Source organism: Rhipicephalus sanguineus, chromosome 8, assembly GCF_013339695.2.
Source record: "Rhipicephalus sanguineus isolate Rsan-2018 chromosome 8, BIME_Rsan_1.4, whole genome shotgun sequence".
NCBI lineage: Eukaryota > Metazoa > Arthropoda > Arachnida > Ixodida > Ixodidae > Rhipicephalus > Rhipicephalus sanguineus.
This window is the reverse complement of record NC_051183.1, coordinates 123,861,454-123,888,549: the sequence shown is the minus strand read 5'-3', so window position 1 is coordinate 123,888,549 and position 27,096 is coordinate 123,861,454. Positions and strand designations below refer to the sequence as shown.

At 48.2% G+C, this 27,096-nt stretch overlaps 1 protein-coding gene across 1 annotated transcript in view; it reads right to left on the bottom strand.

The window, feature by feature from the left end:
* Positions 1 to 1,060: 1,060 nt before the first annotated feature.
* LOC119403489 (putative inactive carboxylesterase 4) overlaps positions 1,061 to 27,096 on the bottom strand; it is a 50,837-nt gene continuing 24,801 nt past the window's right edge. The window contains exons 4-5 of the mRNA XM_037670420.1: positions 26,588 to 26,764; positions 1,061 to 1,736 (exon numbers count right to left, since the gene is read on the bottom strand). Coding sequence (XP_037526348.1) covers positions 1,061 to 1,736; positions 26,588 to 26,764 — 853 coding nt within the window. The remainder of the gene's footprint in view (positions 1,737 to 26,587; positions 26,765 to 27,096) is intronic.

Genomic DNA, 27,096 nt, shown 5'->3' with positions numbered 1-27,096 from the left:
AGTTTAAGGAATGAACATCTTTTAATATGTACTGATGGGCTAGTTGGTGAGCAATGATTTTCCAATACGCAGCGCACAAAAGGGCAACAAATACGCACACATAAGACTCAAACACAAGCGCTGTCAGCGCTTGTGTTTGCGTCTTTTATGTGTGCGTATTTGTTGCCCTTTTGTGTGCTGCCTATTCGAAAAACATCTTTTAAATGTACAGAACATCCAGCCTTAATATCCATACAACGTACTGAGAGCGTGATCTGGGTGCATTTTAGATGATCTATAGTACATCCGTGAAATGTCATGTGGAGAAATGTAGATATCCAGAAGATGTACTGAATATCCCGAGACTAGCATTCTATGGATATCTAATGGACATTCATGGTTTACTGGGTAGCTGCTGTATACGAGCTTGCCTCAGTTTGCGTAATTGTGGTATTTTTTTCGGTTAAATGTAATTGCGCGTTACTTTTTTAAAGCTATTTTATTCAAAGCTTACTATTCGAAGACAATTAGAAGAATATTCTATTCGTATTTGTATTCGATTCGGTGTCATCGGCATTCCATTCGTATTAGACTTGGTTCAAAAATTCGCTATTCGCACACCGCTAGACCTAAGGCTTTAGCCTTAAAATTGTACGTAGAAAACGGCGACACGTACATTGCTGTCTGTCTACTGATTGGTTTTGATCCGTCTGCACGCTAATATTTTACATGCCATCCTTATTAATGGAACTCACCTTCCTCTTGCAAAGTTAGTCCATACTTCGATTATCTTCCTGGAGAAAGGAATGTCCTCAGTACAACCTCCACACTTGTCGAATGGCCTTCCAAACAGAAATGGCATTTCATCGCCGTGTGACATTCCCAACCAAGCTTGTGTCTGGCTGCAGCAGGACACGTAGTTCAGCTCGTAAAAGTATACGGACTTGCCTGCATTCGCAGTGGCAGTGGCATTGGCTAGCTTTAAAGCAGTGTCCACCATGCCGCAAACAATTACATCTCCCTCTTCCTGCGCAAGCGCCTGCCTCAGCTGAGCGTAGTCAGAATCAGGAATGTTTCCCATCTACAGATCTCGAAGGCCTAGTATCTCAGGCAGCGACAGGCCCTTATGCAATGCACCTAGATAGTAAACCATTTCACTTTTGTCCACTTGTCGGGGTTGGAGGATCTTCGAGAAAACATCTGGAAAGTTTGCGTAGAGGTTCACAGTTCCTTCGTTCACTACATGTCCAATAAGGACGTCCCGGTGGCCTGTGAATGTGGCCACCTCTGGATCGGTTTTTAGAAGTCCGTCACCAAAGATTGGCATAAATATAATGCCACTGTCCTTAAAGTTCTGCTCCACAGCTAATATCAGTGAGGCATTGACATTCCGCATGCAGGCGACAAAGTTAAATGGTGTGTCGTTCTGAGAACTCTTGTTAGCGCATCCAAAAATGGAAGCAAACTTGCGGGAATCGTTCAGAGCAATTGTGTTGTTTTTGGCCAGGAATTTGATTGACGCTGGACCACTCTGCACTATGGCTTGCTTGAACGGTAAACTAGCGTCGGACATTGACAGGAAGAAACCAATGACCACGCCCCCAGCACTCCATCCAAAAAGTGTTACTTCTCCTGGATCTCCACCAAATGCACCGATATTGCTTTGAATCCACTCAAGAGCAAGCAGTTGGTCGTAGAGGCCTTGGTTTCCGGGTGCTTCTTCGGTTCCGTCGTAAAGGAAGCCGAACGACTGCAGCCTGCGTGGTTTTGGATATCGGAAGCACAAACTCAAGCTGTGAGAGTGAGCAACTGGGCGTGTTGGTAATGCGTGATTCGAATTTGTAGGCGCAAAGAAGACACGGACGCCCTGTGTGTGTGTCTCCCTTCTCGTCCGTGTCTTCTTTGCGCCTACAAATTCGAAACTCAAGCTCATATTTTATGACTAGGTAAGGTTCGCCTATTAGTTCTAGAGCGCAGTAAAGCAAAATCATTCATGTGATCTTCAGGGAACCCAGCAGGTTCTTTCGTCCCTGTGTGGATGTATAGCGATACGGTATCACGATAAAAACAGCAAGCTTAAATATAGAACGTTGCACAAGAGCTAACGCAACAGCTGACTCTGCAATGCAGAGAAAAGACCGCATTGCCACAGGGATAACTATGCCATGCGCCGCGCCCATTTTAACAGCTCAAACTAACGAAAAGGCACACACTGAAGAGAAGACATCTAGACTGGACGACCCCTATAAATTGACTGAGTTTACTCCCAGATACACATAAGCATATTGAATAACGGCTTACGAGCAAGCAGTACACAGATGAAGCTGTTTTAGCACACTTCACATATCAGAGCTTAACAACACCAATTTGTGGAGTTTTACGTGCCAAAAGCCAAATATGATGACAAGGCACGCCTAAGTGCCTGCTTTCGGAAATTTAGGGCATGTTGCGTGCCTCAACCTCCACTGCCATTGCACAGTACGATGGGCTCTAGCATTTCGCCCCCATCGAGCCCGCGACTTCCGGGTTAGCAACCGAGCACCGTATTCCCTCAGTGTGGCGGACTATGGACAGTTCAGATGTGCAAGATTAACCTACAGGCAATCAAGCTTTTTTTGAGACAGAGGTACAGATGGCACACTGACTCACTTATTTTGGTTTATAGTAATGGCTAATGAACCAAACATTTTCCGGGTTGCATTTTGTTTTCCTTGTGTAGCACACGTATAGCAAGCTTAAAGGGGTCATGAACCACTTTTCCATGTAATGATCTAATGACCTCAGTATCGCAGTTTACTGCCTCCCGAATCGATTGCCGCAAAAAATTTCTCGAATCCTTCAAGAAAAGCGGAGTTACGGGGTTTGGGCGCACGCTCTCAGCGCTTTCTCTCTTTTCTCGTACCGACGAGCGCACTGGAAGCTACACGGGGAGGGATGGCACGGGGGAAAGAAGTTACGTCAGCGTGCGTCATGAAACGCGATCGCTCTCCCGCTGTGATTCGCGTGCGCGAGCGCGGCTATCGTGTACTGAGGAGTGCGGCGCCGGAAAGTGGCGGCACCCCGTGGCAAGAAGCGCATCTGATCCGAACGCCGCTCTCGATTTACCTCGCCTATCGGCCAATGAGGATGCTGTCTTTTGCGACGCGGCGATGCAGATCGCGACGTCAATCGCCCCGCCCACCGACGAGAGTGAGAACCGGCCTCTGTTTGAAAAGAAGGCGCCTGAGAAAACAGCAACATCGCGTTCCACTTGTAGACTTTACGCGGCGCGCACGAGTGCACTATTTGGCTGAGTAGTTCATAGCCGTGTCAGCTTTCCGCAGGATGTGTTTTTTCATCAAGCCCAAGGGGTGCTTCATGACCCCTTTAATGCATGAGTACAGACGCACATGCGGCAATGGCTCACCAAATGAATGAACAATTTTATTTATCTCTGTTTCAAGGAAACGGGGCACTGGACAGAGGCTGAAAAGGAGGAACTACTTGAATTAGGCCGCCTCTACCCTCCGAGCCCACTCCAGGATGGATTCCTGAATGTCGGACCTCGCGCTGTCCAAGAAAGCCTCCCACTGCCCCTCACTAGAAATTAAGTGTTTAAGGAAAGACGAAAGAGGGTGCATAGGGCAGCGCCACATGATATGGTTTAATTCTTCTGCGGAATAGGCGCACAGTTTCCAAGGAGGAGAACGGTAACTCGATGAATGAATGCGGTGGAGGAACTAATGGGAAGGAAAGGTTATAGTGTGCAGCTGTCGCCACAAAATTTCACACCTGCACGGGCATTTGCGGAACTGTGGCGCGAAGGTTGAACCTTCTGATCGGTAGTGCGTGCAAATATCGTGCAATATATTTAGCCAATCCCGCGCTGCAAACAAGGTCTCCTCGGCAGCGAGTTGCGACACATCTGACGCTTGCGCCCGGAGCGTAAATCTTCGGTCACTGGCTGCAGCTGTCTCGTCTCCGACAAGGCCCACATGCACAGGAGGCCAGACTAGTGCTACAATTTGATCGAAGGGATGGGCCAAAAGCCGTGAGAGGGCTGGTTTGGAGACCCTGCCCGCTCGGAAATTATATATGGCGGTTTTGAAGTCGCTTACGACAAAGGATGAATTAGGGATTCTAAGGGCCACCCGGCAAGGTCTATGGCCGCCTCTTCTGCCTCCTCCTCCAAAGAGGCAGGAATCGAGGCGGCCGCATCAACCTGGCCGAAAGAGTAAATGACTGATAATACATAATTTCCTCTTCCCATATTAGGTGGAGTCAAAAAAGAGCGCATAATTTGAGGATGAGAACTGTTTTTTGAGATCCTTTGAAATTTTGCCTCGCTACATGCGCATCCACATCCGCATGGTGTCCTCACAGTCTGCCATACTTGAGGTCTAACGCCCCAAAACCACGATGATTGAGGGACGCCGTAGTGGAGGGCTCCAGAAATTTAGGCCACCTGGGGTTGTTTAACGTGCGCCTAAATCTATGTACACAGGCCTCAAACATTTTCTCCTCCATCAAAAATTCAGCCGCCACAGCCGGGATTCGATCCCGCAACCTTCAGGTCAGCAGTCGAGTGCCATAGCTACCGTGGCGGGGCCTACTTTGGCCATTGTAGCTTCTGCAGCATGAAAGCTCTATCTTGTATATGACTCTAATCTCTCAAGAGAGAAACCAAGTGGCATGCTTCTTATTGCGTCCACTGTTGCTATGTCATGCGAGTCCCTACATTCATCGTAAAGCACAATCTGCCAATCCATCGACGGCACATTGAGAGCCTCAGGTGGACTGTCGACAATGTTATGCGTCGCAGTGGGGAACTGCTTAATTCGATGGGACTTTAGTGATTTAATACCCTGTAGCTCGTGCGTAATGCTTGCATGTCTTTCTGGAGCTTACATAACGCGCTCATTATTGCCGTAATTCCTAAATGTACTGCATTACACAGAGAAAGACAGGCCATTCCAGATGGAAACGGCTATATTCCTCCCGGCAGCGTGTCTTCAACTCAGTTGCCGTGATTTCACGATACTACTCCCACAAGCACCTCGATCTTGACTGTATTTTATTAGTTGCGAAGCGGCTTATGGCGGAATGCAATACGGTGTGCGGTGTGACCACCCTTACTGCGCATGCGCAAACCCTCTTTCCCACTCTCCTCCTTTACGCAGGTGTTCGGTTGCCTTCTCTCCTATCCTCCCCCGCGCTGCAGCCGCGGCACAGCCTCTCCCCCCACATGATGCGCCAGCGCATCCGCGTCCCTTCCCCTCTTTCTCCTCTCCTACGCTCCCCTCCCCTCTCGCGCGCCTCATACTCTCCGGCGACGAGTAGGCAGCAGCAACGCCTTCGGCGTCTTGACGTGACACGAGCGGCCGATGAGGAGGAGGAGGAGGAGAGGTTGAGCAAAGGAAAAGGCGCAACTTCTGCAACCCTAATTGGGAGCACGGCTTAGCCGCCTCTGCTTCTGTGGCTCTAGACGTGGGGCGCTCGTGCTCTCCTTCCTTCTGCGACGAGTAAAGTACCTCAAACTTCGTAAAGTAGCGACGTACGAGCATGAAAGCGCGCCTCCACTCTTTTCTCCCTCCTCTGCCCTCTCCGAGGCTGACACCGCGTCCGCATTTGCCAAATGCCGTCACGTGAGACCGCTCGGAGCGTACGTTTGTTTACAGTCACTCGCGATTGCCATCTTTGCTCTCGAAGCGCGGACACGCTGGCTCTCAGCGCACGTGTTTTATGGATACGCACTTTCCATTCCGCGTGCGTTGTGCTCTGAGATACCTTGCACAGAATACCGACGTCACGGTTGGTTGCCATGGGCTTCTGCTGCGCTTTCGGATGCCGAAACAAATCAAGTGAAGGCAAAAAGCTGTTCATGATACCGTCCGGGAAGCGCAACGAGTTGCGAAGGAAGGCTTGGTAACTTTCGGCCGACGTTTTTGAAGCGACCATGCGAGGTAAGTTGCTGTCCTCCCACTATGAGTACTCGTCGAGGTTCGCGCCAATCGCTGCCTGCTATAACGCAGTAGACACGTCTCAGTTAATTGTGCAGTACGTCGCTATTCCTAACACGTTTTATTGCTGCTTCTGTGGGGTTTGTACTAAGTTTTTTTTTTCAGGAATATGTGTTACGGTTTCTGCTTTACGTGGTGCGCCCACTGGTTTGAGTTTGCGGTATTGGTTTGTGCGCCTAGCATGGCACGCCGACTACGGAGGCACGCCGACTGACGGTCGAAAATTTGATTGCGAATCTTCAGAGATTCGGCGCAATTCTTTTGAAGAAACAAAGCTGCAGTGCGAAAGCTCACATTTGGAGTGGTACTCTCTGTTTTTGTTCCGTGCTCGGTTTTTTTTTTTTCCTGGAGCAAATAGCTTTCTCTGGCTCTTTTACGTCGACAGATCCGCCAGTGGACTCGCGATAGATGGTAGGTAGGCAAAGCATGCGTGCCCAACCGAGTCGCAAGGTGTGTTCATTGTTTAGGAACCTCACGTATAAGTGTTATTTAGCGCGAAGGTTTACGTGCCATTTAGTGTGGAGGTTTATATCCGTGAGTGGCTTTCCGCTGCGGTGGAGCAGAGGATATGGTGCTCGGCTGCTGACCCGAAGGTCGCGACCGACCGCGGCGGTCACATTTCGATGGAGGCGAATAGCTTGAGGCCAGTGTGCCGTGCGATGTCAATGCTCGTTAAAGAGCATCATATTGTCAAAATTTCCAGAGCCCTCCACTACGGTGTCTCTCATAATGATATCGTGGTATTGGGACAGAAAACACCAGATGATATTATTATGCGCGAGTGGAGCTCTCGCGAAGGAAACGTTTACGGTGGCAGGCTAGTTTATTCGTTCGCTTGCTCGTTCATTGATCAGCGAGTATATTTCGTATGTCATGTACGTCTACGACGCGCACTGTGGCTGGTTCGTATAATCTCTTAACGAATCAACCAACGCTGTCTAAATGTATCGACTGGAAATGATGTACGCCTTCTGGTGCATTCTTCTTTCAATGAAGCTCCGAGCTGCTGCTTGCAATGACAGTCATTTTCTAAATAAATAATAGTCGCCACTCTATAACTAGCATAATACCGCCAACACCCATTGTTCATGTGTTTCTTGCAGTCTAAAAACTGTCCGCACCTTTTTTGGAGTCTTCTTGCCCCTTACCATTAACCGTCCCCTGGCTAGCTTGCACTTCCTTTCTTGAAAACTCTGCGCTCGCCACTCTCCTATCAAGGTTGGTTTTTAATAACACGCACGCCATTCGTGACCTAGCAGTACCGCGCGCCCGGTGATAATGCAAGGAAAGACACGCGAGATTGATGGTTATTGTTTCGGTACAGAAACACGTCCCATAGCAGGCCCTTTTTGTGAGGTTGCTAAACAGTTATTAAGAAATAGCGAGCGCAGATATTTGGTGAAAAAAGAAAACAAGTGGGCCAGATGCTAGGTATTGTTTTCTGGGAAAGAGATGTCTCAAATACGCCCTTTTGTATTGCAAATGTACAGTGCTACATAATACAGGCATGTATAGCGGCGTTGACAATATTTACACATATCCTTTGCAAACGTCATCACACATGTCCTTTGCAAACTTGTCTTAAGATCTCCTAAACAACATATAATTTTAAAAAACGCCAGGCCTGCGCGGAAAGCGCAGCACAGTCACAGCGAAAGCTGGAAGAGCGGCTTTTCTAGAGCCCGTTATAAACTCTCCTGTGGCTGCTAATACAGGTACATTAGCAACGTACCCACTACGCCACAAAGCGTAAGTTTTGGGAAGTTGGGAAGCACCCAGCACGACATTATTCGTTGTTCTGCGGAGAAGCGAGGTACCATATGTAAGCGATTATGTGCAGTTTGTCGATGCGGCGGTTGATGACGATGAATAATTATGGTTGCGCCCTTTGTAATGGGTTGGAAGCGTTAAACGACCAACTAGTAACGTAATTGAAAAAAATTCTAACTGCGCTAAGGACGAGACACCAGAAACGAAGTGGACAGGACGATCGCAGACTAACAACTGGTTTATTGAAACATACACCACCCTTATGAAACAAACTAAGCGCGTGCGCAATGACATTCATGACCACGTGACAGGTTTCACCACCCCCAAGACTCCTATCTAGACTCCTATCTGAATGTCATTGCGCACGCGCTTAGTTTGTTTCATAAGGGTGGTGTATGTTTCAATAAACCAGTTGTTAGTCTGCGATCGTCCTGTCCACTTCGTTTCTGGTGTCTCGTCCTTAGCGCAGTTAGAATTTTTTTCAATTATGTCTTACCAACTAGCCCCCCAACGTACGCTTCTCTAGTAACGTAATGCATATTGTGTGACGGCCGGTCGTTATTTAACTGTCCCACCACGCTTTATAACACACTTTAACCGGCGAAACGTAGAGCGAGAGAGAGAGAGAATTGACTTATTGAGACCCTGAGGAAATGGATCATGGGGGCCTTATGGGCTTCCTTGTCAACCAACAGAAGTGCACTTGCGAGGAACCCACCTACGCTATAAATCATTGTAATTTTTTGAGAAGAGGGCAGTAGGCATTGTGCCATTTTCGTCATTTTACAGACAGCCGTGGTACCTGCTAAAAACGCATGTAAGGCATATGCGCACTTTTGTTGATGATGTGCGTGATGACGATGAAAAATTATGGCAGAGCTCTTTGTAATGGTTCGAAGCAATTAAACAACCTACTCGTTGCGCAATTCGCATTGTGTGACGCCTGGTTACAGAATTCGCGTTGTGCGACGCTTGGTGCTTATTCTACTCTTTTACCACGCTATATTGCATATGCTAATGTGGTTCCTTCCCGACATGAAGCCTGTATAGGACCTTTTTGCAAAGCAGTTTCAAGCACCGGCATGGCTCAGAGGTTGAATACTGGGCTCCCACGCAGAGGGCCCAGGTTCGATCCTCGTTGCATCCTGGAATTTTTTTCTTATTTAGTTGTTTTTCTTATTTCGAGCGATACTGGTTACGGACACCGGCGGCGGCGGCGGCGGCGGACAACTACGGCACCAAAAACGGCCGGTGAAATGATCTCATAACAGCTTTCGCTGTAAAAAAGGATACCAAGAGCTAGGCGGCTAGTGCGAATGCTTAAAGCGCGCCGCCTGGCAAGCGCGCGCTCTCTTTGCGAAACGTCGTCTGCTACGAAGGAGCAAGGTAGGTGGCGCCATGCTCGAAACGAGAGTGCGAAGGAGAGGAGAACGAGGAGGAACGCGAGTGGAGGAGGAAAGTGTCGCTGCTTTAAGAAGTTTCAGGGGCTTTAGCGACGAGTAGGCAGCAGCGACGCCTCGGGCGTCGTGACGTGCCACTACCGGCCGACGGCCGGCTCTTCTTTTGTGGCTATAGATGCGGGGCGCTCGGGCTCTCCATCCCTCGCTGAAGAATCCCACGACGACACCAGTGGAATGGACTACAGAGAACAGACGCACATGATCTTGCGACTTTGCGGGAGTCGAATACCTCGGACGCCGGCAGTTCGACGCAGCGGCAAAGCTGGATGGAGACTGGAAGACAGTGCTGATTCTACGCCAGAGGAACGCACAGGCTCGAGAACGCAAGAAACATTACACCATCTCCTGCTCAAGCTAACCGTCTCCCCGCTGCTTTGCATCCACACATAGTTCCCTTTAGCGGGAGATGCTGTAACTTTTTTTTCAATAACATTGAGAGCGAGATATACGGCTCCCCAATTTCTTAGCCAGAACATGCGAGCGTAGACTGCCGAGTCGATAAGTACCGTATAACGGAGCACAGCGGCGAAATGAACGAGAGTACCCGCATGCACCCTATGAACACTCCTGTGCAGCTGTGTTATGTTAGGCTGTTCCGGGAATCGGACAACACGCCGGCATCATTTGAGCGCCGTTATCGTCATCAAATATTTTTTTTCTTTTCTCAGCGCTCTCATCAAGTTACGAACGAATCGTCAAGAGGGCGCGCTTGAGAGGGATCTGATGTGATATACACCCGCTGATTATACTGCCTGCTTATCAGCATTTCTTTCTTTTAGGAGCTGGCTCGCCGGGTTCTTAAGCTGGGGCAATGTCCCGCGTCGTAAGCGTAACCTTAGTTCCATAGGCGACCGCTACAGGCACAGCTCGCGTGAAAGAGAGGTATTCTTCCTCTTCCTTGAGGGCCTTGATGATGATATTAACGCAGACAAAACTACGAGTAGCATAGCCAACTGTAGCATGCGCACGCTCGCGCGAAAGAAAAGTCTTCTTCCTCTTGTTCTTCGGGCGCCTTGATGATAACATTAACGGAGGCAAAACCACATTTCCTCGATTTCCTCGACCACACGTTCGGCCACAGCTGCAAGGTCTGCGACCGCTTGTGGTTCGACAAAAACCTGACCACAATCGCTACTATAAAAACGTGTGACGTCTTTATATGACAGTAGAGGAATTGTATGGAAGATCCACGGTTCACCTGATTATCTGCGCGCTTATCTGCTGTATTTGTTTTATTAAATACAAATAAAACAAAAGCTATGTTATTTCGCAGTAAAAATAAAAAGATTACTGTTAATAAAGATATAACACTAAACTCCTCGCCCATCGCCCTCGTATCCAGCTTTAAAACATTAGGCGTCTTCTTTCAGGAAACATTATGCTGGGATACACATGTAGATTGCTTAGCAACAAAGCTGTCTCAAGTGATTGGTATTGTTTACCGCAATCGCCATATACTGCCACAGAATGTTATGATGCTAATTTTTAACAGTTTGTTTCAGTCCCGACTTAATTACTGTGACTTAGTTTGGGGCACCACTACTCAAGGAAATCACACAAAATACACGTTCTACAAAAAAAGTTCCTACGCGCAATTGAAAATGTCCCAAGTCACTCGAATATTTCTTAAAATATAGGTACTGCCAGCCACAACCCTGTATGATTACCGTTTGTATAGGGCGTATAAACAAGAGTTAAAAACTAGATCGGATTTTCTTAAGGACCTTCCCAGGTTACAAGAAAACACCCCTGCATATGCAACACGTAAAAAGGAATACTGGAAAGTACCAACAGTGCGAACAACATATGGAAAACAAACACTCGGAAATAACTTACCAAGATTATTAAACAGATTAATTTGCGAAGGGCTACAATTAGAGAACATGTCTTTTAAAGATATACGCAGTCTTTTTTAACTCAAGACAGATACTCTTGAAAAACATTCTTCTGATGGCTCTCATTTGTAAATCTTTCACATGTGTATGTGTTATCTTTCTTTTTTGGTGTTCTGCAATAACCAAGGTTACGTGTGAATAATGTTATTATCTTGCGTTTTTTTTCTTTGTCTCTGCAAAGGACTGCAATTTTGTAAAGTTAGACATAATTGTACTTTTTTCTATATGTGTCTTGTTATATTGCTGATTTATGCTCATATATTGCTAATATATCGCTGCTGTTTAGACTGCTGCTTTATTTTTATATGTGTCTTGTGTTATATCTTGCTATATCATGTTGATATATTGCTAATATATTGCCACATGCCATCATGTATGAGCCACCGCTGTGGCACGCACACGCGAGTGGAAGAAGAAGAGAACGTTGTTGTTGCTGGTCTGGTTCTGGGGTAGACGTCAGCACCTGGCTGTCTGTCTTATTTCGCCCGTGACACTGGTGGAGGTGCTGGGTACATGCACCTTGGCTCTCAATTTCCAGCCGTGACTCCTAGCAACTTGGAGACAGCCACAGCTCCCACAGCAAGAAGCAGCCGCCGCCTGCTAGGACTACCCCCCGAATTCGGTCCCTTGTCAAGACTTGACAAGATGACAACCTCGACTATAAGCCAGGCGAGTCAAGCCAACGACCCCTATTCTTCTCCGCTCCCGCATGTTTTTCATGCACCGCAGACACCACGGTCTTTCCACGGAGACATTTTTGAGGATGTTGATGACTGGCTCGACCACTTTGATCGAGTTGCCAGCATCAATGAACGGGATGAAGGTCGCAAGCTGCGGAGGGTTTACTTCGCATTAGAAGACTCTGCCAAAACATGGTACGAGAACCACGAGGGTTCCTTTGCGACGTGGCAAGAGTTTAGCCGCAAGCTCCGCGACGCGTACCGCAACGCCGAAAGGAAGGAGAGAGCGTAACAAGCCATCTCGTCTAGCAACCAGCGACCAAACGAGAGAGTTTCGATGTTTGTCGAGGACATGCTTCGACTCTTCAGGCGGGCCGACCCTGCGATGTCCGAGGAAAAGAAGGTGCGGCATTGAATGCGTGGGGTTAAAGAACAGCTCTTCGCCGGGCTAGTACGCAATCTACCAAGGACCGTGGCTGAGTTCATCAGTGAGGCGACCACGATGGAACGTACTCTCCAGCAGCGGTCTTCACAGTACGAACGCCACGACATAACGGCCACAGCATGCTCTATCAGGTCTGACAGCGAGAGGCAGGCCCTCGCAGACTTCATAAGAAGTGTCGTGCGGGACGAGCTCCGCCAACTCCAAGCAGTGGGACCTCAACCAACCGCGCCAGCATTCGTGGACGTCATCAGAAATGAAATCAGACAGGCGGTCGCACCACTCGCACCACTCGCACCACCAAGACCTGAGGTCCCTGTCCTGACTTATGCGGTGGCCCTACGATCTCCTGCACCACACGCTACTGGTCCTACTTTGCGGACAATGGACCCGCCTAGTCATCTATTCCAGGACGCCTCTTCGACTTCGCCCCCTGCGTCAATGTTCCCGAGCGCACCCACGTATCAGCCGTCCGGCTCAAGACAGAACGCTACCAAGGCAAGCGTGTGGCGCACGTCGGATAACCGTCCGCTATGTTATCACTGTGGCGAGGCGGGCCACGTGTATCGTACTTGTCAGCACCACCAACTCGGTCTACGCGGCTTCCACCCTGATGCTCGTTGCCCACGCCACGGTGAGCGCCCCCGTGAAATCGAAGCGTACCTTACGGACCAGCAAATTCCTCCACCTGTTCAACGCCGCCAATAACGATCACCGTCGCCTCGCCGCTCCATGTCACCTAGTTTGCCCTCATCGTCCTACGCTCCTTTCAGAAGCCGGTCACCGAGTCCCCACAGGGGAAACTAGGAACCGCGGCTTCTTGGGGTGAAGTCGCTTCCCAACGAACTGTCAAAGAGCCTCCCTCGATGCAACGACCCGATGATGACCGCTCCGATTTTTCGTTATTTTCGGAGAGTAGCAAGACTGTTTCTGCCGACATCGCCGTATTCGTCGATAATCATGCTGTCACTGCCCTCGTCGACACTGGCGCCGATTATTCAGTTATGAGCGGAGCCCTGGCATCTAAACTGAGGAAAGTTACGACCGCATGGCAAGGACCCCCGTTGCGCACGGCAGGTGGCCATCTGGTGAAGCCGACTGGAATGTGCACAGCACGTATTCGAATACGTGCATCGACGTTCACGGGCTCCTTCCTCGTATTACCTGTGTGCTCCCGTCCGCTCATTCTGGGACTGGACTTTCTTCGTGAATACGGCGCAATCATTAATCTACGTGAGTTGCTAGTGTGGTTCGAGGATCCCTTTCATCCTGAAGGTCAGGCTGACAACACCCACTTCTCGAAGACAGCCCTACGCGTGTCCGCCGAATCTGTGACTCTGCCTCCTCGTAGCAGCCTCTTTGTCAGCGTTGAATGTGAGCAGGACGTCCCCGACACTGTAATCGCGGAGGGAAATTTGTCTCTCCTGGCACAGCAAATCTGCGTCGCCCGAGGTCTTGTTCAACCCAGAAATAGACAGGCTCGCCTACTAGTCACGAACTTCAGCGAGGAGTATCGCCATCTTACAAGGCGCACCGCGATCGCATACCTTGAAGACATTGCCGACGTCTCGGGTCCCTCAACATTAGCTGCCCTTTCGTCGTGCGACCATTCCGGCATGCCATTCGCAAGCACTCTCGACATAAACCAGGATCTACCTTCCGCACAACGGGCGCGTCTTTTGGATATACTCGATTCATTTCGAGATTGCTTCGCTACAACATCAAAGGTCAAACAGACGCCGCTTGCCAAGCATCGTATCATCACCGAGCCTACCGAGAGACCTGTTCGACAACATGCCTACAGGGTGTTCGCAAAAAGAACAAGACGCCATACGTCAGCAAGTCCAGCAGATGCTCAAGGACGACGTCATCCCGCCATCGACTAGTCCCTGGGCTTCCCCTGTTGTGTTGGTGAAGAAAAAAGATGGTACCCTGCGCTTTTGCGTTGATTATCGAAAGTTGAACAAGATCACGAAGAAGGACGTTTATCCTTTACCCCGAATCGATGACTCCTTGGACCGCATACGGAACGCTCGATATTTTTCTTCCATGGATCTACGCAGCGGCTACTGGCAAATTGCAGTTCACGAGCGTGACCGTGAAAAGACCGCTTTTATTACTCCTGACGGCCTCTACGAGTTCAAAGTCCTTCCTTTCGGCTTATGCTCAGCGCCAGCTACTTTTCAAAGAATGATGGACACGGTTCTTTCTGGGCTCAATTGGCAATCATGTCTTGTCTACCTAGACGACGTGGTGGTCTTCTCGGACACCTTTGAACAGCACATCCAGCGCCACCAGACAGTTCTTGAGGCGATTCGAACAGCCGGACTTTCTCTCAAACCTGAGAAATGTCATTTTGCCTACGAGGAACTCAAGTTTCTTGGTCACGTCGTGAGTCACGCTGGTATCCGCCCAGACCCTGACAAAACAAGCGCCGTCGCCGCATTTCCCGTGCAAACAAACAAGCGCGATCTACGCCAATTCCTGGGGCTGTGCGCTTACTACCGACGCTTTGTCAACGGTTTTTCCAAAATCGCTGAACCCCTCAACCACCTTACGAAAGAAGGCGTACCGTTTGTTTGGGGTCAGGAACAGCGACATGCCTTCGATACCCTGCGAAGCCATCTCCAGGCTCCCCCTGTACTCGGTCACTTTGACGAGACTGCTGCCACAGAGCTACACACCGATGCCAGCAACGTCGGACTTGGAGCTGTATTAGTTCAATGGCAAAATGGCCTAGAGCGTGTGATTGCCTATGCCAGCCGAACATTATCATCAGCAGAGAAAAACTACTCTGCAACAGAAAAAGAATGCTTAGCTGTTGTTTGGGCTATAACAAAGTTTCGACCATACTTGTACGGACGCCCATTCAGAGTAGTTAGCAACCACCATTCTCTATGCTGGCTCGCCAATCTCAAAGACCCTTCAGGTCGTCTGGCACGGTGGAGCCTTCGGCTGCAAGAATTTGACGTTACCATCATTCACAAGTCAGGACGCAAACACACCGACGCTGACTGTCTCTCACGCGCACCAGTCGGAAGTGCCAACGCAGACCTTGATCAGGACGACACTTTCCTTTCCTGTGTATCAGCAACCGACTTGGCTCAACAACAGCGCGACGACTTGGAGCTCAGCCCACTAATTGACTATCTGGAAGGGCGCACATCTAGTCCTCCTCGAAATTTCGCACGCTCGCTAGCCTCCTTTTGTTTCCGGGATGGAGTCCTTTATAAGAAGAACTTCGACCATACGCAAGCTACTTACCTGCTAGCTGCGCCGACCTCGCTTCGTGACGATATTTTACATGCTTGCCACGACGAACCATCGGCCGGACACCTTGGCTACACGCGCACATTGCAACGAATTCGTCGCTCCTATTACTGGCCACGTCTCACGAAGACTGTCAAGCATTACGTTCGCACATGTCGCGACTGCCAACGTCGTAAGACTCCACCTGTCCGACCAGCGGGACTGTTACAGCCAATCGCCACACCGAAAGCACCATTTCATCAGGTTGGCATGGACTTGCTGGGATCATTCCCCACGTCTGCGTCTGGAAATCGGTGGATTGTGGTCGCCACCGATTATTTAACACGATACTGCGAAACAAAGGCCCTGCCCAAAGCTACCGCAGCTGACATCGCCCACTATTTCGTCAACAATATCGTTCTCCGTCACGGAGCGCCAACTGTCATAATTACTGATGGTGGAACAGCTTTCACCGCAGAGATGCTACAGGAAGTATTGAGGCTCAGCGGCACAGAACATCGCAAAACCACGGCTTATCACCCCCAAACAAACGGACTCACTGAACGGCTGAACAAGACCATTGCAGACATGCTGTCAATGTATGTGGCCATTGACCACAAGAACTGGGATGATATCCTCCCTTACGTAACTTTTGCTTACAACAATGCGGTGGAGGAAATTACAGCTTGCACCCCATTCCGCTTAGTGCATGGTCGAGAGGTCACTACAATGCTCGACGCAATGCTCCTCCCCGACAACCAGGGACTGTTTAACACGGATGCTGCCACGTTCGCTCAACGCGCCGAGGAGGCCCGTCAACTCGCCCGATGCCGTATTGAGAGTCGCCAAACTGCAGAAGCACGCCGCTACAATCTTCGGCACCGAGATGTTACCTTCAAACCAGGCGATAAAGTCTGGGTGTGGACCCCCATCCGACAGCGCGGCCGGTCAGAGAAGCTACTGCGGCGCTACTTCGGCCCCTACAAGGTTCTACGCCGACTCAGCGACGTAACCTACGAGGTTCTCCCAGAAGGCACCCCAACACGTTCCCGTTGGCTTCCACAAACTGATGTGGTTCATGTTTCAAGGCTAAAGCGATATTTGTCGCGTCGTCAATCGAACGTAGAGTGACTTTGACTACAATGGCCACTTAGCTTCTTGCTTTTTGTTGCTTTTCTGCTTCTTCTTGTTGTGTCCCACTTTCTCTATTTACTTCTTCAGTTGCGGCAGCATGTTCATTTTGCCTTACGGGCACAATTGTTTCGTTTGTATAGTGACGTTTTGTTTTTCTTTCCTCTTTTTTTTTTAGTGCGCATAACCAGCATCGAGACGATGCTTTTCTGAGAGAGGGAGTAATGCCACATGCCATCATGTATGAGCCATCCGCTGTGGCACGTACACGCGAGTGGAAGAAGAAGAGAACGTTGTTGTTGCTGGTCTGGTTCTGGGGTAGACGTCAACACCTGGCTGTCTGTCTTATTTCGCCCGTGACAATATTGCTGCTGTTAGCGCTAATGAGGGGGCCGGCGGCTTCGTCAAGCTGTTTAAATGACAGCTTTTACCGCCCGCCCCTTCGTATCAATCACTGTATTGATGCGAAAAAAATAAAAGTCATTGTCATTGTCATCTCCGAGCGAGCTCCTCAATCATCATTCACTTCGTTGATATGGCGTGATTTCTTTTCCTGTGGTTCCCACCACACTTTCCTAGGCGAAATATGCATTTGTCACTGCAAGCCAAAAACAGAAGAAACTATTAGCGCAGCTTGCACAATGCCCGGCAAGGCTGGGCCATCAGAGAGCTGGTGGGCACCTAACTTATCCTCGGTTGGCTAGGCTTTCACTCTCAGCTCTTTCTGTCCCACCCCTTGCTATAGTATACTATATATACGTGGCTAAGCTTGCTCTGTTTTTTTCTTTTTTTCCCCTGTTTATTTCAATTTTTTCCTTTCTGTATTTCTCTTCCTCGCTCTCTCTGTCCTTCTCTCCCTTTGTTCCCTTTCTCTCGCTCTATTTCTTTCGTTGACTGTTTCTACTTGTGCGTTTCTCTCTTTCTCTGCTATGCTTTTCTCTTTATTAAGCTCTTCACCCTCCATTCCCTTTCCCACCCCTTGCTATATTATACAAGGCTATGTTATTCTTTACAAGCGTGCCTGGATAGCCAATTGGTTACGACATACGCCTTCGGATCGTAGGTACGCCGGTTCGAATCTCGCCTCGCCAAGAAATTTTTTCGCCAAGAATTTCTCTCTTTCTCTTTCTTGCTAACTCTCTCTCTTTCTGTTAATCCGTAGTCGTTGTCTCGCCCATGAGAGTTATTGCATCCCACGCCGGACAAATCGGCGCACGTTTTCTGGGAGCGAAACAGAAGATGTGGAAGAGGACTAAGATGAAGGAGTGGATGCGGAGAGCGCATGCCAGTTCATGAGGCTGATAACTTTTATCTGCGACACACGGCAAACCTCGACCATAACAGCTCTGCTGTAAAAGCAAGGACAAAAAGGGGACCATGAGGCGATGCGAAGCCGGAGCACTTGCACGATCGCGTTCCGTTGGCGTTCTTTGGGCATGCAACCGACCTCGCATCATGGAACGCGAAGAGGAACGCTACGCGCGTCTTGTCTTCCCTCTAGCCTGGCCGTTAATTCTCACAGGGCGAGCGAGGAACGCGGTCGGCAGGCGTACGAGAGGGGGGCAGCGTAGGAGAGGAGAGAGAGGAGGAGGGGACGCGCATGCGCTGGTGCTCATCGCGGCGTTGCGCAGAAAGAATTTCGGCATGTCTAGCCCGCGTTTCAGAGGAAGAGTGGAAAGTGTGAGGGGAGAGGGAAAGTGGAGAGGGAGAGGGGAGAGGGAAAGTGGAGAGGGTATGCGCATGCGCAGTAAGGTGGTCACGCCGCACACCACCACCACCGCCGGATTGAACTCCGCCATAAGATACTTCGCATCTAAAAAAGCAGTGAGGTTAGGTCTGTGTCACGTAACAGGCTGTCGCCCGGGACTATTCACTCCACGCGTGCGTGTGTTCTCGCACTTTTCGTCGCTGTGCTCCATGATACGGTGCTCATCGACTCGGCGGTAGACGCTCGGGCGTTCACGTTAAAAAACTGGGCGGCTGTACATGTCTCAGGCATGCTTAATGAGTGTTAACATTAGTTTATTTACCTACGGTGAGGGCGACATGGTCATGGTGATTTTGCTGGCAAGTCTGATGATCCACGTGGATGCTGCATGCTTCTGCTATATGAATTTTGTTTATTTCAGACATACTGGCAATTCCAGCGGGATTTCAGCACGAATGGCACACACAATTGGTTGTGCATTTCACAATACCCATTTGGAATAATTACAAGAAGGCTGCACGTAAAATAATTTAGCAAACAGATAGAGAATTTATAAAGAATGTATAAAGAATGACTTATTAGAGTAGTCACAAAGAACGTCACAGGATGTAATTATTCTCATTACACAAAGCAAAATGGGAAGGTTAGAACTATACGAAGAGTTCGTGTTTGAGAAACACAAAGGTAGTTTTCAAGAGGGGACAGGAAGTTATCTTTATTATTGCAAGTAGACATATAGACGATTTTCCGCAGCTGGTTTATTAAATCAAACTAGATGGCGCCACTGGCGCCACCGCACCGTGGCCGTCCCCCTACCGTGGCCGTCTCCATGGCCATCCCCCTGGCGTGGCCTTTGGCAGCGCTGCTCAATATGTCTCCATCCGCGTCGCGTCGCCTGCTCGGCGTTCCCATAGCGTCTACGCGCACACGAGTAAAAGCGAGCAGACGGCGCAGACGGCAGCGCCGGAAAAGTAAACATGGCGGCACCTGTGGACGTAGTCCTTCCGCCTCGAATTTATCACGTCGTGGTCCTGCGCTGTGTGGCCCGTAAGTTCAAAACCTACGCATTTATTTGCTTTATATTCGCATCCTGAGGCTTCGAGAGCGATGTACTCTTTGGTATTTTGCATTATTTCCAAGATTCCTTCTCATATAGTCCGAGACAAGGCTTAGCAGGCATGGCTAAATAAACACAGCTGATCGCAATAATAAAGACAAAGCATACCTGACGTTTCTTCTCCAGCGTGAGCTGACACAAAGCGATGGCCGATTTTGCCATTTATTTATTGCTGTGAGGACAGAGGGCGAGTAGCAAGAGCGAGTTCGGATCGAAGCGGGGTGTCGCGTCTGCGTGGGTGCTGCCATGTTGGCTTGTAACCCCAGCTACTGGCGGTTGCTAATACAACAATTAAAGACATACACCATAAATACGAAGCAGATTAAACATATCCCTTATCGTTGTGGCGTGGTACGTACGAAACAAACGCAAATGTCTCAACGTTTTCAACTCTGAGGCGATTACATGTAGAACTATGTTTTGCTGCGCAAGCATGTGACTTGCTTACACCCTGCAGCAACCAGCTTGTGTAGTACGGCCACTGCCGCTTCGCTGGCCCAATGCGTTGGCTGGGGCAAATGGCTGGGGGAAGGCCAGTTACGATCACGTGATCAAACATAGCAGCGCCCGTGCGCCGCTGCGGAAAATCGTCTATATGTAGGCAGAAAATTTCTCACCCAAGTGGTTTGTGCAAAAAAGGAAAATTTAAAACAGTCACTTTTGAGTCGGTATTATAGTAGGAAATGGGAGTGCTTATGACGTGATGGTCTTGTTTCTAGGCAAGATAGGGATTTGGTGCTATCAATACGAAGCTTATTGTGAAGATGTTGAAACAACATTTTCTGGCGAGCCTGTTCGGCCCCGTTATGGAGGGTTAGTATTCGTGGTTGTTGCAATAATTCGGAGGGGTAGTCAGAGGCGCGGTATTTGTTAAAAATAAACATTTCTGCCTTCCTTCGCACGTTTTCTAGTTGATTAAGTTGTTTGTAGATGTGAACCAGACGACATTAGCATACTCAAGTACTGTTCTAACAAATGTGTTATAGGCAAGCACTTTCCTTGGATGCGGAGCTGAATGGCGACGCCTTATCAGAAAATAGTCTTTTATTGCCGATAACGTTATATGATTTACGTGGGCCTCCCATCTGAGGTCATCTGATATGTTAAGTCTAGATACATGTACTCCTTACCTGGAGTTAGGTGGATGTCCGGATAGTGTAGGGAAAGTCGGATGTTCTCTTTTTCCTGGTAATTTAAGCAAAGCTGATTTACCTATATTTTATGTCATCTGCCACTCCACACAGAATATAGATACTGATTGTAGATTGTTTTCGAGGGTTAGGTGATCATGAGAAGAGTTAAGTTCTTTGTATACTACGCAATCGTCGGCCGAAAGCCTTATGTTAGTCTTTAGAGATGCAGGTAGATCATTTATAAAAGTCAGAAATTAAATGGGAGCCATGACACTGCCCTGAGGCACACCTGAGGTAACCTGGGTTATTTTTTATTTTTGGGGCATAATTTCGACAAACTGTTCGGTTTGATAGATAAGCACTGATCCATTGAATTATTGGTCATTTACCTGCTACTTCGTAGATTTGTATGGTTAGTTTTTTTTCTGCGACACTCGATCAAATGCTTTGGAGAAATCAAGTAGTATGAGATCCATGTCTGTTTTTGATTGTCAGTGGTTTGTGAATTTTCGTGTACTAATTCGGTTAATTGATTTACTTTAGAAAGGCATTTGCGGAAACCATGCTGTAATGGTGATACAATGTGTTTTTCTTCAACATAGGTAGTGATATGTTTAAGGATGATGTGTTCAAGCAACAAATGTTGTATGGGTGGATACCAATTTTCCATTTCATGATTACTGCATCTGGAACCTTTGTCCTTGCTTGCACGAATTGCTGAAGTATCAAATAAACTTCGTAAAAACATGAACTGCAACCTATTCCAAGGCTCCATGACCTGATACCAGGAATGTGATTTGCATAATTGCATTGACACACTGCACGACATTCTAGCTATGAGGGAAGAGGGGTGAAGATGGGGAGAGAAACAAGAGTTTCCCCTTTTTATTTTTTCTTGCGCAGAGTAGCAGGCTAGAACTCACTAGCTCAGGCCGACCTCTCTGCCTTTTAATAAGTCATCTCTCTCTCTTCTAGCTATTCGATTCGCATTGCGATCACCTGCGCGCAGAGTGTGCATGCCTTAATACTCGTAATATATCAAATATATGCAAAAATGAGTGTTTTATAAGATATCTCGAACGAATTAAGTAAATATCGGGGAAGTCAAACGTTGAAGTCCTGGAAAGTTACGTCACGCACTTTCTGACACAAATTCCTTATTTGGGCATGTTACCCAAAACGTAGACAGATGAATATATGCAAATTGCTCCTATTTCTTCATATTTCACGGTCACGCCAGATTACCTGTCTCACTGTGACGTTTACGATAAATGGCAGCGCACACCGAGTTGGGACACGTACACGAAACACGAAAAAAGGACGACACAAGCGCTGAACGTCAACTGATCTTTATTGATGACCACATTTCCTTAAATAGCATCTTTTTGCGCATGCGTGTTGCGTATGTCTAGAGCACATTCGTAAGGCAATCTCAAGAGCTCATGATGAAAACATGACCTAGTAAATTTGTGCATCCACCGATGTGAGACAAGTTTTCTGATCCAGAGTCATCGCTTTCGTGATTCGGGGTACCCGATGGCCCTTCTGATGTCGGTGGCGGAAGCACTGCTAAAAAGCTCCAGGAGCGGTTCTGCCGCAGCCTCTGGCGGCAGCGACGCTCGCGTCCGTCTAGGAAAGGTTCTTGTAATTAGCTACGTCCACACCGTGTCGCACAATCTTAGGAAACTAGGCTGAAAGGTTGGTTTGGATGTGGTGTTCTCTGCGCCTGCGCGGCTGTCAGCTCTTTGGAAAAAAGCCAATTCGCAGAGCAAACAGAGGCAAGCATGCTCGATAAAATACAGGAACCCTTACATCACCTGCATCGAGCGTGTTGTCTATTCGATACCGCTGACGTGTAATAAGGTGTGCGTTGGTAAAACGGGTAGATGACAGAACACGAGGCTCACAGAGCGCAATTATCACTGCTCCAGAAGTATGCAGGCCATCTCCGCATACACTGCAGAGACTGCGGCTGCGCACCCATGTTGGGCAAAACAAGGGTGGTGTGTAAGGTAAAAGGAAAAATCGCACGTGAAATTGTAGAAGCGGCAGAAATTTTCGAGAGGAGCGAAGACTGCATTAGCTGCCCATCGGTCGCTCTATCTTCAAAAGAGAGGAGGTTTTTAGGTATTAACACGTGATGTAGTCTTGGCTTTTCTGTTTCTTTCTTTTCTTTTTCCTTTGTTTTCTTTTTTTTGTTTTTTGCGTTTGTATCTTGAATCCTTTCGCTCTTGCATTGTGTTTTGATTGCGGCTTTTGGGTTTTTGTTGCTCTTGAGAGTGCCTTAGGAATATGCTCTAGACATATGCAACACGCGAGCGCAGAAAGATGGCATTTAAGCAAATGTGGTCATCAATAAAAATTAGGGGTGCTATGCAGGATGGCCCGAGTTTGGCGAAACTCGGGATCTTTCCGAGCTCTGGCGACACCCCCTTTTTGAACGAGCTAACAGTAAGTGAAGGTGAAATCCATTCCTCAGCACGCGCTCCGTTCCATTGGTTACGATGGATGGCGGCGTCACGTCAAGGCCGGTCGAGGTTAGGTGGCGTCTTCAAACTAGAGGCACCTTCTTTCATTTGTTTATCGTTCCACTGAGTGCAGAAGTGCACCCATGCAAGAAGAGTGACAGAAAGTTCTACTAACTATATTTTTATGTGTTCGCGGGCCGTTTGAATCTATTTTCAAGCGTTTAATGTCTGCACTAAGCATCCTTTAGAATAATCAGCACCATGGCCTCCGAGATTCGTTCCGACCGAGCGCCTCAACACCGCGGCAAGAGGTAATTGCCGAGGCCACGTGTATAATCACCATGGTCGGCCTCTACATTCTAGCGCGTTGCTCGGCGGGCGCGCGCCCTCTTCGTTCTCTTCTTCATCGTCTGCTCGCTGCCTGAGCAGGTGCGGCAGGCTGATTTGCTAATTAGCTGGGCGGTATACCTAGCTAAGACAGGACATGCTATGCCGAAGCTGATTAAGCCAAATCATGCTAAGGTCGAGCTAATTCAGCCAGGTCTTACTAAGACCATGCTAAATAACACGACAATAATTAGGAGCGTGTAATTAAAACCAAGATAATCAGGACCTTACTAAACGAGATCGTGTTAATTATTATGGTACTAATTAGGATTATGCTAATTACATCGGTACTATTCAGTACCTTGCTAATTAAGCCTGTGTTCAGAATATCGTGGTAATTAAAACAATAACAATCAAGACAGGACTATTCAGTATCATGTTAGCCAAGACAGATTTAATTAGGGTCATGGTAATTAACACGACGCTAATTAGGAGCACGCTAATTGAAACCAACTTCCTCGCCAAGTACGCGGTAATAATGATCACTCTAATTAGCACTATGTTAAGTACATTCGTGCTAGTGAGAACATTGATAATGAAATTTGATTAATTATTGGCGTGTTAATTAAAACATTGCGAATTAAGGCATAACTATTGCCATGTTAATTAAGGCATAGCTAATCAAACACACGAATATTGAGACCGAACTCGCGCGGTGATTACTCTGAAGCAGGCCAAGGATACTGAGTAGACGAGTCACGTAATAACCTCGAAGAGGTGACGACAAGCTCCTCTGATGGCCCCAGCCTTGCACAAGTAGTGCAAGCTGACCTAATTATTTTATATTCAAAGAAGCTGCTGAGTAGCGTCCACTGCGCATGAAACACTTGACAGGCACACCAGCGCTATGACAGTCCCGAGTTCAACTGGGGCCTTTTCAGAATCAACGAGTTTGCGCCCGAGTTCGCACGTCTATCAATTTGATTGTCAGACGCCCGCGAAGAAGATCGGGTCCACCCACCGCGTTTGCTCTTGCGGAGGAGCAGTGCTCACGGCGCAACGCCAGCGAGCACCACGATTAATCTATCAGCCTAATCGCAAAGACTATGCACACATGCATGAAGAACTAAAGGTTATATCATCACTTGGATACGATGTCTCGCATTCAACTTCACCTCGCTCACGATGTACCACTTACAGCCACGAAGCAAGCACCCCTGGTGGGATTTGCGGTGAGAAATGTTATTATTTACTTGTTTGGAGACATTGTTTCTACCGATTTGTTACTACAGAAAGATCTTCGAGCGTGTAATGTAAGTATAGCAGTAACCTGTCCATTTATTTATCGGTAATATTCAAGAGAAGCGAGACGAGCTGCACCATAGTGCTGCGTGTGCGTCCTTGTTGCTTTCGAGATTGGAAATTTCCATGCTGCAGGTGGAACGAAACAATTCTCCGAAAAAAACGCCAGGCCTGCGCTGAAACCGCAGCACAGTCACAGCGAAAGCTGGAGGAGCGGCGTTTCTAGAGCCCGTTGTCAGCTTTCTTGTGGCTACAATACAAGTACACTAGAAAGATACCCACTACGCCATAAATCACAATTTTTGTGAAGTTGGGAAGCACCTACTAAGCCATTATTCGTCATTCTGCGGAGAAGCGAGGCACCAGCCGCACGTCTGTAAGGAATTATGTGCACTTTGTTGACGCGACTACTGATGATGATGAAGAATTATGGCTCAGCCCTTTGTAATGGGTTGGAAGCTTTAAACGGCCCACCAGTTAAGTAATTTGCATTGGGTGACGCCCGGTTGCTATTTCCCTCTCCCGTCATGCTGTATAACATACGTTGCCGTGGGAGAGAGACGGCGTGAGGTGAAGAACTTTACTGAGACCCCAAGTAAATGGATCATGCGCTTATGGGATTCTTTGGCAACCAATACAAATGCACTTGCGAGGATCCCACTACGCTCTAAATCATTCTAATTTATCTGAGACCCCGAGGAAATGGATCATGCGCTTATGGGCTTCCTTGGCAACCACTACAAGTGCACTTGCGAGGAACCCACTACGCTACAAATCATTAATGTTTGAGAAGTAGGGCAGCAGGCACTGGGCCATTTTTCGTCATTCTACGAAGCCGTGGTACCTGCTAAACGCATGTAAGGCATTATGCGCACTTTGTTGATGCTGTGCCTGACGACGATGAAGAATTATGGCAGAGTCCTTTGTAATGGGTTGGAAGCATTCAACAACCTACTCATTGCGCAATTAGCATTGTGTGACGCCTGGTTACAGAATTCGCGTTGTGCAACGCGTTGCGCGACGCTTGGTGCTTATTTTACTCTCTACCACGCTATATTGCATATGCTAATGTGATTCCTTCCCGACATGAAGTCTGTATAGGACCTTTTTGCATAGCAGTTCCAAGCACCAGAATGGCTCAGAGGTTGAATACTGGGCTCCCACGAAGAGGGCCCAGGTTGGAACCTCGTTCCATCCTGGATTTTTTCTTATTTCGTTTTTTTTCTTATTTCGAGCGATACTGGTTACGGACACCGGCGGCGGCGGCGGCGGCGGCGGCAGCGGCGGCGGCGGCGGACAACTACGGCGCCAAAAACGGCCGGTGAAATGATCTCATAACAGCTTTCGCTGTAAAAGACAAACGCCCACGAACACGCCCATGGGAGGCGCGATGATTAGTTGGCAAAAAGATACCACTACAATCACGCTGACGTCGCTACACTATCGAAATGTTGACTGAGTGGCGGCGCTGACGCGTTCGCACGCGGCGTTCCTTTGAAACCCGCCGCAAATGCCGCACATGCGTATCTGACGCCATGCTCGTTCTTGTAGCCGTTTTTCTTAACGCTGCTATCGCGTGCTCCGCACTGTCTTCCTGTCATGACCGCCGTAGTGCAAGCTCGGAGCAAACTCGTGTGCCCGTGAAGCTCGGGCCATCCTGTATAGCACCCCAGTTGAAGTTCAGCGCTTGTGTCGTCCTTTTTTCGTGTACGTGTCCCAACTAGGTGTGCGCTGCCATTTATCGTAAATATGACGAACGAACTAGCCCATAAGTACATTTGAAGCACTGTGACACTTTCCTGTGCTTGAGATAAAATCGCTTCCCACGTTGCAGAGTGCTCTTCGGGTATTCAGTCAAGTCAAGCTACAACGTTCCGCACCAAACGTTTCACATGCTGACACAACCTTCCCGCCCGAATCACATTACCTGTAACCGATAGTCACGACAACCACGTTGCCAAGGGCAGCCAAGTTTCCTCCATCATCTAAGTGCATCGCTGCCGAGCCATCCAGAAACTGGCCTCCGTGTATCCAAGCCATGACCAGAAGCATTGCCGTGTTGTTCAATGTCGGTGTCCAAACATTTAAATAGAGGCAATCTTCGCTTGTATGTACATCTGCATAGAGTTGAACCCCGTAATAATGAAATAGGCGGTGAAACCAACAAACTTCGCTATCGCGAAAATTTTGTGAATGCGAAATAATACAATACTAGGCAAACGGTCAGCAAAACGAACATTTAACGCTGAAATTCAGTCAGCTTGCCTTGTCAACCGTTTTAAAAACGAAGCATTTCTTAGCGAACCTCAGGCACTTTGACCGTTTCTATCTATCTATCTATCTATCTATCTATCTATCTATCTATCTATCTATCTATCTATCTATCTATCTATCTATCTATCTATCTATCTATCTATCTATCTATCTATCTATCTA